Below are 12,551 nucleotides of genomic sequence, written 5' to 3'. Positions count from 1 at the left end.
GTTCCTCTCTTGATGGTCCTAGGGTCCTCTGTTTCTGGACTGTAAGATTAACCACTCCCCTTTTTTTTGTAACAAAACTTCTACCTTTACAATTGTGACAGTTGTGATTAGTCATTATAATCTCCCTAATCTTTTAATGTCTGAATTTCATTTCCTAGATTGATGGTATAGCATCATATTTAATGATGTTTTGGTTGTTTGATTAATTTACATTTGGCTTGCTGGTAATTTTGCAGTTTTTCAGGAGAAAAATGGAGAAGTCTTTGTTTTCCAACAGCTAATATTCAAAGCATAGACAGTATTTACATGCACAGCCTTGTAATTGCAAGATTTCAATTATAGCAAGTCTTTACTCCAAGTGCTCTTATTGGAAAGAATTTTGGCTAATACATTGCTGTTGTGTATTTTGAAACTGTCTTAGTTTCCTAGGCCTGCCATAACATAATATTACAAAGTGGGTGACTTTAAAGAACAAAAATTCCAAACATCAGCTCTAGAGGAAGGCCTTTTTAGTCTTTCAGTGTGTCTAGTGCTGTTGTCGAGTGCCAACAACATAATTGACTCATAGTGACACTTTGTGAGGTTTCTAAGGAACAGCTGGTGTGTTGAACTGCTAGCCTTGCAATTAACAAGTCCAGTGCTTATTTAGCATCGCCACACCAGGACCCACAGCAGGACCCATCAATGTCTAGTAGTTGGCAGTAAACCTTTACATACCTGAATTTATAGATGTATCTGCTTCTATCATCATATGGTATCTTTCCCTTGTGTATGTCTGTTTCTTTGTGTCTGTTTTCTCTTGATAAGACACCACTCTAAAAAGATTAGGTTCAGGACCCTCCTACCCATTTTGGCACCTTTAACATAACAAAAGCAAAGTCCTATTTCCAAATATCATATTCAAGGTACAGAGGTTGAGACTTTAACATATACTTTTGGGGAATACAATGAAATCTGTAACAATATCCTAACTCTCTTTGTCTTCTTTTTTAGCCTGCTGTTATCAAAACTTTATTTGAAAAGTTACCAGAATTTCTCTTTGAAAAGTAAGTGTAATTCTTCTGGAATGCTCAGAGTACCTTGCTGGCTGTACTTAAAGTTTCTCTCTCAAGCGGTTACTCTGAAGCATTGATTTCACCATAGGCCATAGTTATTAAGGTTGTTAAGTTACTGCAGTATCTTTGAAATTTTATCTGTCAATATGATTATGGGAGTATTGTTCAAAGTGAATACTGTATATGCTTATGTCCACATATGTTAAGGATGCACTGTTAACCGCTAAAAAGTGGTTGTCTCTAAGAAAGGGAGCCAACTGACTAGAGTCAGGTATTCTCTGTTTACTGTTTACTGTCTGTTTAAAGGTTATTTTAGTTTCTGTTGTGTGAAAAAGTGTAAAGCATTCCAACAAAAGGTTTTAATGTAGATTTTTTTCCCCACACCCATGCTGTTGATTGCTAAATGTAATAGTCTGATCATGACGCTGAATAAATGTCTTTTGTTTTAATGTGCTGTGTAAAGTTAGTCTACTCTGAAGCATCTTGATAAAACTACCCCACAGTGTGAAGTTTAGAATTCCTTCAGGATGATGCCACATTCCATTCAATTTACTTCTGTAACCTTAGAGGACTGCTTGGGGGCAGAGAAGCCATTTGCAGAAACCATGGTGTAGTTGAACAGACAGTTACTATGTTAAGAACCTGGAATTCACCATTAAATGGTCACCCAAGCTGTTAAACAATTGGTTATAAAAATGGTTGCTGGCATATCCTGTGCAAAAACCATTAATTTGAATTAATGGTACCAGATAAAATTATAGATGAGATTGAAATTTTTGTATCATCTATGATCATGTGTATTCAATAAAAAGATTTAATATATTGAAAAAAAATTAGTTATGTAAAAATAACTAAATAACCTAATAGAAAAGTAGACAGAATCATGAGTAGGCAATTCACAAAGATAAAATACAAGTGCAGAGAACAGTAAAAAAATATTCAATTTTGTTAGTATAGTAATCAAAGAAACACAGAATTAAAGAAGTAAGATACATTTTCCACTCTCAAAGTGTTTCCCCTGTTGAAAGTGCAATGAGCAAGCATACTCATACATCGATGGTAAGAATATAAATCAATTCAGTCATTCTGAAGAAACAACAATAAGTGGATGTAGCAAAAGCCTTAGATTTTGCATAACCTTGAATCCTCAATGCCATGTCTCCTAATTTATCCTATGGTAACAACCAAATGAAAACAAAGATAAAGCTATAAGATTATTGTTTGAAATTACAAAAAATGTAAATAATTGGGTATTCAACAATAGGGAATTAGTTAAATTATTGTTTTGTTAAGTAGTTTTGAGTCAGAAGTTTCCAAGGAGTCGCTGGTGGGTTTGAACTGCCAACATTTTGGTTATCAGCCCAGTGCTTATCCTATAGCACCACACAAGGACTTAGGTACATGCAAACGATCAAATATCAAGTAGACATTAAAAGTTATAACCAAAAGCCCACTGCCATCTAGTCTGTGTCAACTCATATCGGCCCTACATAGGGTGCTGAGGTTCATAGGAGCAGACAGCCTCATCTTTCTCTTGAAGAGCAGCTGATTGGTTTGAACTGGCAACCTTGTTGTTTGTAGCCCAGTGCCTCACTGAAAGTTGCAAAGAGGACTACTATTTAATACTATACATTAAGTTAAAAAAAGAAATCAGGCTACAAATCAGTATTTACACTTCAGCTCAGTACATTGTTAAAAAGAAGATCATATGTACATATGTGGCATCCTGGTGGCTCTGTAGGTTAATGCACTGGACTATAAAGTCAGTTTGAACAGCAAGGTTGGTGGTTCAAGCTCACCAGCTGCTCCTTGGAAACCCTATACAGAGTTGCTATGGATTGGAACTAACTCCACCGCTCTTAACAACAACAATATACGTATGTATATTAATAGCAGATACCTGGGTTCACAGTATTTTAGGTCACTTGTATTTTCTTCTCTTTAATATGTGCTTTTTCACTGAAAATTCATGTTTAAATTGAATGATTCACTCTAGAAGTTAATCTCCTGACTGAGTCTTCTGCAACATATGATTGGTTGCAACAGACAAGGATTATGAATGCTGCTAAGAAAAGTAATTAGAGGTAGTCTAAAATTTTAGATATTAGAAGTTGAAAAGAGGGGAGGTAATAATAATTGAGCCAACATTTCTTGGTCCAATACTTTCATGAACATAATTAATTTGACTGTGTTTCCATGGAGTCGTGGTGCGGCACTGTGGGATAAAGCCCTGGATCGCAAGGTCAGTTTGAACCACAAAGTCGGCAGTTCAAATTCACCAGCAGTTCCTTGGAAACCCTATACAGGGTCGCTATGAGTCAGAACTGACTTAATGGTACCGAAGTTGGCCCAGGTCCGGGCAATGTTTCATTCTGTTGTGCATAGGGTCGCTATGAGTAGGTACCGGCTCAATGGCACCTAACAACAACAACAACATGTATCCATAGCAGTACATGCTTGCCTTTTATGGCATAGATCACAGTTTTCCTTTTTTATATTTATCTTATTCAATTTGTTAAAGTTGATTAATGCAGATACTGTCCAACCCTTTCTTCCCTCAGTATCTAAACTCTCCAAGCCTCTGGTAATGGTTTAGTATGTCTTCTTTCAGACATCTTTCTAAATGTATGTATGTTGTATGCTTTTTGGTGTGTGTCTGTCATAGCCCCCCCAACACATATTAATTGTTCAGTAAATGTTAATTAAATGGCTGGAATCTTTTGTGCATTTATATAAGTCAGAAAGACTTAGTTCCTTGTGTTCTTGTTCTAACATTTCAGCCAGAACAGTGACGTCATCAGCATGCCTCATCTCATCATCAGTCAGCTCAAGTGGCTGGACAGAATTGTGGATAGCAAGGTAGGCTCTGTGGCTGTGTCTGTTTCATGAATTTGGAGAATGTGTTTTCACACTTAAGATCCAAATTTTTAGAATTTGCTGGGTTTTGTTTTGTTTTTCCTTTCCAAACGGAAAATTCACATTTTTCTGCCCATCCATTAGTTTTTTCAGCTTTCGTGATTTGAGAAGCATTGGTAGTTCACCATTTAAATTTCCTCCAAGAGAAGCCTATCTAGTTATGATTATTAAAATATTATTTGCCAGATAAATAAAATTTGGAAATAAATTCATTAGTTTTTTTAAGTACAGGGATCACTGTGTTTTATTTCTCAAAAGCGATAAGCTCATCTCCTACTTCAAAGTAAATGTTGTGCTTTTATTTACATACTGAGGTAAGTTTGGAAGTTTCTGCAGTTGTGTGGTTTTATAATTAAACATCTTGGAAATATTGAATCTCTTTAGAGCTTGAGGCCCATATCTTCTCTGGAGTTTATAAAGTCAGTCTACTAATTTTCGGCAGACATTCTAAGACTGAATCTTTATTTGGAAGAACATGAGTTTAGGAGTTTCATCTGGGCTGGAATTCTGGGTTTGCAGTTTGCTAACTTGAGCAATCATATCTGTACATTTAAAAACTGAGGGTCATCAACAAACTCAATGGGATTTTGAAGATTAACTGAAACAAAGTACAAGGGTGAGTCAAAAATTGTCCGCATTATATTATAATGACTGTTCATATCCACAGTTCATTACAACACTGAGTGACATGATATGTGGAATACATGAGTGGCAGTGGATTATGTGGCACATCATTTGCAAATCAGCCATGACTCTGCCTATGAAATTATCCAGGACAGATTTGAGTTTTGAAAAATTTGTGCCAGGCAGATACCAAAACAACTCATGGAAGAGCATAAACAGAAGCATTTGGACCTCTGCAAACAAAATTAGGACTGATACTTGAAGGAAGGTATAAGTTTCTTTAAAAAAATTGTTATGGATGATGAGATTTGGGTTCATCACTGCAAGCCTTAGAGTAAATGACAGAGTGTGGAATGGAAACATCCTCAATCACCAACCAAGAAAAAGTTCAAAAGTCAACCATCAGCTGAGAAATTGATGCTTACAATTTTTTGGGATTCTCAAGGAACAGTATTGGAACACTATCAGGAAAAAGGTTCAACAATCACCAGTCTTCATTATCGTGAGATGCTTACTGAAGAGCTGAAGCCTAAACTTCAAACTAAACGCAGAGGACTGCTATCCAAGGGCGCTGTGATCCTGCGTGACAATGCACATCCACACACCTCTGCCCACACTGTTGACACTCTGCACAAACTTCTTTTTGAGGTTTAAAGCATCCTCCCTATAGTCCTGATCTTGTTCCATTGGATTTTCACCTATTTGATGCTTGAAAGCAGCCCTTCAAAGAGAAAGCTTCCCCTTTGATGAAGAAGTGGAGACAGAGGTGCATTTGTGGCTCGCAACTCAGCCTAAAGCATTTCTTAATAAGGGAACATGGAAGCTTGTTGATGGATGAACAAAGTGTATTGAAAAGCAAAGAGATTATGTGGGAAAATGATGTATTTGTCTTTTCTAAAAGTTAATTAAAATAAATGCATCAGCTAGAGTGCAGATAATTTTTTATTTATTCTCGTATTTAAACAGACTTACATGATATTAGATAATATATCATCCATCCTACCTTCTTCTTCCTTTTTTTTCTTTTAGTATACCATTCCATATGTGAACTTTTCTTGGCCATTTGACTCTGATAATAGACTTTGAACTTGAATCTGTATATTCCTTGTTGTGATATTATATACACAAAATAACTTCAGCTCTCCATTTCACCAGTGGGCAGTGTATACTCTCTGTGATCTGGGTAGTGTGCTGCACTGCTGATGGTCTCCTCCACTGCAGGACCTCACCACCAAGATCATGCAGCTGATCAGTATTGCTCCAGTGCCCCTGCAACATGACTTCATCACCAGCCTGCCCGAGATCCTTGGGGATTCCCAGCATGCTGATGTGGGGAAAGAACTCAGGTGGGTAAGCGTGATTCTATTCTGAATGACTGCAGTATAAAGAGAGTAGCAATATCTTTTACCTAAAAAAGAGGATGCTATCTATACTAGTCTACAGAACTAATAGTTTGCACAAACCACGCTCTCTTCTAAGACCAGGAGAAATAGGTGTTGCCCAGCTACCACCACTAGCTATTCTGATTACGGCCACAATAAATGGATCCTGGTAGAACTGGAGAAAAATGTGAACTAGAACCTCAAATTCTTAAAAAATCCAGACTTACTGAACTGGTTGAATCCCTGAGACTCTTGCCTTGGTATATTATTTAAACTTTGAACCAAAACTAGCCCCTGATGTCACCTCTTAACTGAGTAACAGATTAACTTATAAAATAATCACCCTTTAAAAATTCACTGGGCTCCTTCAAAAAGTTATCTGTATAAGACCAAATGGTTAATAACTACTTAAAGGTAAGAAGATAAGGGGGCAGGGAAAATAGATTAATAGAAATGGGACAGCCAGTATGGAAATAACGAGAATGCTCACACATTGTGAAGAATGTAACCAATGTCACTGAATCATATGTGCGGAAATTGTTGAATGGAAACCTAAACTGCCATGTAAACTTTCATTGAAAAAAATAAAATATTAACAGAGGATGGATGACCTAGGCATTCCATGAATAGGGTATTGGATTTGACTGTTTCTCTAGCTATAGAAAAAGGTATACACTTGAGTGGATACATAACCTTTCTTTTCAATGATGAATTTGAAGTCTGACTTAGGGTTGTTGTTAAGTGCCGTCGAATCGATTCCGACCCATAGTGACCTTGTATAGGGTTTCCGAGGAATGGCTGGTGACCTTGAACTACCAACCTTGCAGTTCAAATCAACTTTGCAGTCCAGGGCTTTAACCCACAGTGCCACACCAGGACTCTTATCTTAGGGTTAGGCATATATATTTTATGAAGAACGTGAACACATTCCTTACATTTTATTAGTATTTCATCCATAAAAGGGGATCTCAATCTTGACTGTATATCAAACTCATGTGTGGAGCTTCTTAAAAATCTACATTCTTTGAGCCCCTAGATGATGAATCAGATCTAATGCATCAGATCCATTACTTACTGCCATTAATGTTTAAAACAATGATAAGACAGTAGATGAGAACTGTATCTGTAGGTAATAGTGTTTCTGTCCTATGCAACTTCTTGGCTGGCCTGGAAGAGGTTTTTAAAAATTCAGTTTGAAATGTATTTCCTTCTCTGTAGTTGTCTGCAAAGCTACCTCCAAAAATGTTCAGTGATTTCTTGTCTTTGTGGGTTTGGACAGGCTGACCCTTTGGTGGACTTTAATTGTAGCTTGTGCTGTTGTATAGTCTGCTCCTAGAAGCAATTACTGTCCCTCTGGTCACCATATGTTCTGGTAACACCCAGTACATGCATCTGCTGTACTTACCACACTTCACTGTTTTTGTGTTGACTTTTCTTTATTCAGGAAGAACCTATACCTGTCTGTCTATGATAGTCACCTTACCTCTGGTAGGGAAGATGGTGAGGGAAGGCTGCTGGTTTCTATTTTATTTAGTACTTGAAATTTTAAAAAAAATTTCCAAAAGTCTTTCCATTTTTAATAATGTGTGTATTACTTTTTTTATTCAAATAATTTTTAATGAAACATACCATTATAATAAGCACTGGACTGGTAACTAAGGTCAGCAATCCAGACCCACCTGCCACTCTTGGAAATCCAATATAGGGTTGCTGTGAGTCGGAACCAACTTGATGGCACACAACTATAGCAGTACCAACAGCACAGCACATTCTTTCTTCCCAAACTCTAAAGAGTGATTTTCCCTGAGGTGTGTCCACTCACCTCTGTGAAGACTGTTGCATGATTTTCCCATGTTTCTCTCCCATTTGCAGTGACCTACTGATGGTGAACACTCCCCTCACTGTCCCCATCCTGGATGTGCTTTCCTGTCTCCGCCTCGACCCACAGCTCCTGTCTAAGGTAGAAAGACTCCGCTCTCCAGAAGCAAGCTGGCTTTCTGTCCTCCTGTAGCCAGAGTTACTCAGTCATTGCCTTTGGGAGAAATTGGACAGAATGGAATTTTATTTTGAAATTATGTCAGATGACATTTCATTCTTCTTTTGATTTTTTATCTTTGCGGTTGGTTTCTTATGCTCTGCTATGGTAGATCCACTGCTCTCTGTTTTTAAGCAGTAAGTTTTCAGTGGAGATCTTTTATATCACCTGAATATTTACAAACTGTCCCCATAAGAATAACAGTTTCTTTTTATGTCATCTTTTAAGCTGTAGAAGTAGCCTTCATGGTGCTGTTGGCTAAGCACTGGACTGCTAACCACCAGGTTGGCCATTCAAACTTACCAGCTGCTCTATGGGAGAAAGATGAGACTTTCTGTGCCCGTAAAGAGTTATAGTCAGGAAACTCTATATAGGGTCTCTATGAGTTGAAATTAACTTGATGTCAATGAGTGAGTGGGTGGTTTAGGAAGTAAAGTAAAGTAGAGAATTCAGACTCTAAAATGTAAGAGGATAGCAATATTTCACATGTCAGCTGTCTGTTTTTGAAGAAACTGGCCTTACTAGTTGAAAACTTGTACTTTGGGAAAAATAAATAAAAGCAACTAGTTTTCTTGCTAAATTACGAATGGGAAAACTGAATGAGAGAAGTGATTTTACCTAGCAAATCAGTTGTGTTGTAGGTTGATGTATTTGAAATGAAATTACTTAAGGTTTTTGTGCTTTTCATTTGTAGGTCCGCCAGCTGGTGATGGGTAAGCTGTCAGCTGTCAAATTGGAAGATTTACCTGTGATAATTAAGTTTATCCTTCATGCCATAACAGCCACGGATGCAGTTCAGGTACTGTGTATCCCATCAGACATCTGTAAGATGCTGTATCCTAGCAAGTACGGAGAATGGCAAGGGTGCCCTTGTGAAACTCAGGATGTACCTCGATAAAGATACACCAGGACAAATGACTTAAATGAATAGGTTCCAATTGCTTTTCTCTGACTAATTGATAATGCTTATTAATTCAGATGGTACTCAGAGGAGAGACTGGAACTACTGTTTTGGTCTGTTGCTCTGTGTTAGTCACTGAAGGTTATGTTTGCTGGTTTTGTATTGCATCTCCAAGAATTGCTGGAATTTTGAAGTCTGTGACATATTATCCTTGAATTAGCCATTTTCATCAACTGAATGTGTCCAACATTTAATAGCTCCTCCTGTTCATCATTGCAGATGTTGCTGTGGTTCTCCTCTAGATAGTGTAGTCTCTGCCGGTCCACCAGGAATGAGCAGAACACATGACTAACATTTACTTTCTGCAGGTAATCGCTGAGCTTCGGGAGCAGTTGGATCTGCAGCAATGTATTTTGCCATCACAGTTGCAGGCTTCTCAAAGCAAGTTGAAAAGTAAAGGACGAACAAGGTACAGAGCTCACTGACAGTTACCACCCACTTTTTCACACAGGCAAGGGACATTTTCTGACATTCATTCCAAAGCCAGGACTGTTAGAGCCTAAAAAATGTTAGCAATATTGCATGCATGCAATACTATTAAGTACTTATGTAACGACTCTGTATAGGATTTTCCAGGAGTGGCTGGGGAATTTAAACTGCTAACCTTGTGGTTAGTAATCTAGTGCTTATCCTACAGCTCCACACCAGGACTCCATATAATGCGGTGTTGTTGTTAAGTGCTGTTGAATCAGTTCCAACTCATAGCGACACTGTATAGGGTTTCCCAGGAGTGGCTGGTAAGTTTGAACTGCTGACCTTGAAGTTCAAACTGACCTTGAGGTGCCACACCAAGACTCTATATAATACTGTACAACTTTTCAAATCATCTTGATATATGGTCTCTTGGCTATTCAGGTCAGTCCTACATAGAGTACAGTACAAGTTTTTTAGTCACTTTACAGAGGACGCTGTGACTTGCTGCAGGGCACATGGCTAGTGAGTTGGAATTCAATCTTACAAGTTCCTCTCTGGTAAGTAAAATAATAATTGCTTTTCCCCCATGCTACTTGTAGTTCGTTAGGAGATCAAAGCAACGATCAGGACTGCATCATTCTTCTCTTTGATGTGATAAAGTCAGCTGTTAGATATGAGAAAACCCTATCTGAAGCATGGATTAAGGTAAGAGATCTTTGGAGTTTGACTATTAAGGAGAAAATGGGTGATAATCGATGACAAATAATAAAAGTTTTAAAAAAACAACAAATCTTCAAAACACCAGTTGCTGTCAAGTTGATTCTAACTCCTGGTGACCCCATGTGTGTCAAAATAGAACTGTGACCCCATGTGTGTCAGAATAGAACTGAGCTCCATGAGGTTTTTAAGGCTGTAACTTTGTAGAAGCAGGTTTCTGGGTCCTAAGGTGCTTCTGGTAGGTTTGAACTGCCAGCAGTCCAACATTTAACTGTAGAAGTAAAGGCAGATGGAAATCAAAGTCTTGAGAACCATTCAAGTAGAAATGGAAGATGATGGTTCCAGATGGGCAGACTGACTAACAAATAGGACTGCCTGCAAAATAAGGTGCAAAGTGTTTCACTGTTGTTTTCTAAGTTTTGTGACGCTTGCTTTTCCAGGCAATTGAAAACATCACCTCAGTGTCTGACCACAAGGTAATGTTCATTGCTATGAATTTTCAGTATTGCAGATTTAGAATTAGTGGTGTTGGCTAGCTTGCCTTCCTGTTTTCGTAGCTATTCTAATAAACATCAGCTATTTGGGAAAGATGATTTGCCATAGGATCTGCCCTTCCTCATTTATTCTGCCAATAAAATAGGCCTAAAACATCCACAAGGGAAATGTCAACACTTCAAACAATTATGTTGTTGTTGTTGCTAAGTGCCGTCGAGTCGGTTCCGACCCATAGCGACCCTGTACAGGGTTTCCGATTATATGGAGGTATAATTAAAGTTATATTAGTTCTCTAGAGCTGCTATAACAAATTACCATAAAATGGGTGACTTAAAACAATAGAAATTTTCTTTCAGTTCTGAAGGCTAGAAGTCCAAATTGTAGGTGTCAGAAGGGCCGTGCTCTCTGAAGGCTTCAGGGGAGGAGTTGTCCCTTGCCTCTTGTAGCTTCTGGTGGTCGCAGGCATTCATTGGCTTGTGGTAGCATCACTCCCGTTTTTCCCCCTATCTTCCCATTGTCTTCTTCCCTCTGTGTCGCTTCTCTTCCTGTAAGGACACCAGTAGTATTCTAATAGGGTTCATCCTACTCCAGGTGCACTAAATTAATTGTATCTATAAAGACCAGGGTCATATTACCAAAAAACAAAGGTAAGCACAGGTTTACCTACTAATCTGTTGTGGAAAAGCGCACATTTTTTACCACATTAAAGATTCTATCTCTAGGGTATGACTGGCATCTGCCTGTTCCTCAACCCCATAGCACCTTCCTACAGAATCAAAGCCTCTTTTCAAATTTACAATCCCAGACAGAGACACTGATCTGTGGTGAACACTTTCACATGTTTTCTGCCTTGCTTACCAGGTAGTCTACCCCTGGCAAAGATGGTATTTCCATTCCAAATATGCTCACATTCACAGTTACTGGGGGTTAGAACTAAAACATAGCTTTTACCGGGACACAATCCAACCCACAGCACCACTGATGATGAAGTAAAGAGCACAGTCACCTTGGTAATGAGACACATGCCTAGAGTTGGTCTGAGTGCTTCCTCCAAACAATCCCTGCGGAATTGTCACAGTAGTGGCAGTCCTTTGTTTTCCTATATAGACATCACCAGAGTGACTCCAGCAGTCCATCTACTGACAAGGGCATGGTACTGAATCTCTTCCACTTCTCATTCTGGAAATACCTCTCTCTGTTAAGGTGCCAGATGATTGAGTTCTTATGTGCTGATTGGTGCCATTAAGGATTTTTGCTTAGTTGGAATCTGCTTTGTTTTGTGAGATTTTTGTTAGTTGCGTTGTCCAATTGTTGGGTGACTTTTAAAAGCTTTTTTTTTTAATTTAAGGTTTTTATTGTGGATTGAGCAAAAGTCTACAGGGCATATCAGCAGTTTTACATTCAACAAATCATATACCTTGTTTCATTACATAGATTATAATGTATTTCTCTTTGTCTACTTTGGCTTTTTAAAAAACACCACTCAGGCATATATAATAATTTACATCTCCAAAGGGCACATTCTGCAAGTCTGCTCCTGGCCACCAACTCTTAGTCCTTCTCTTCTCAGTCCATGAATCTAGAGTCCTCAGCTGCTCCCCCTCTCCATGCCACCATCTCTTCCTCCATTGCTGGCGCTGCTGCTTCTCCGGATAAGTTCCTGCATTCTGCTTGTGCGTTTTTCTCTTGATGGTCCTAGGGTCCTCTGTTTCTGGATTGTAAGATTAACCACTCCCCTTTTTTTGTTACAAAAGTTCTACCTTTACAATTGTGACCCTCGCGTTTAGTCTTGATAACAGTTATTCACTATTGAATCTTACGAATCTTATCCCCATCTCCTTTCACCAGACCCATCTAGACCAGATGACAGCTATTCAGTGGGGACTCTTTCTTTCCCACCATACTCTTAAACTAAACTCCCTCTTGAAACCTTGTAAGCCAGTCACTTTGTG

General features: G+C 38.4%; 1 protein-coding gene across 1 annotated transcript in view; it reads left to right on the top strand.

The window, feature by feature from the left end:
- FANCD2 (Fanconi anemia, complementation group D2) overlaps positions 1 to 12,551 on the top strand; it is a 75,804-nt gene that overhangs the window by 13,569 nt on the left and 49,684 nt on the right. The window contains exons 6-13 of the mRNA XM_006872207.1: positions 994 to 1,046; positions 3,836 to 3,914; positions 5,817 to 5,941; positions 7,850 to 7,937; positions 8,707 to 8,811; positions 9,282 to 9,382; positions 9,987 to 10,092; positions 10,545 to 10,580. Of these exons, the coding sequence (XP_006872269.1) occupies positions 994 to 1,046; positions 3,836 to 3,914; positions 5,817 to 5,941; positions 7,850 to 7,937; positions 8,707 to 8,811; positions 9,282 to 9,382; positions 9,987 to 10,092; positions 10,545 to 10,580 (693 nt within the window). The remainder of the gene's footprint in view (positions 1 to 993; positions 1,047 to 3,835; positions 3,915 to 5,816; positions 5,942 to 7,849; positions 7,938 to 8,706; positions 8,812 to 9,281; positions 9,383 to 9,986; positions 10,093 to 10,544; positions 10,581 to 12,551) is intronic.

Source organism: Chrysochloris asiatica, unplaced genomic scaffold, assembly GCF_000296735.1.
Source record: "Chrysochloris asiatica unplaced genomic scaffold, ChrAsi1.0 scaffold00186, whole genome shotgun sequence".
NCBI classification, from domain to species: domain Eukaryota; kingdom Metazoa; phylum Chordata; class Mammalia; order Afrosoricida; family Chrysochloridae; genus Chrysochloris; species Chrysochloris asiatica.
The sequence above is the reverse complement of the archived record's forward strand: the minus strand, read 5'-3'. Positions and strand labels throughout refer to the sequence as shown.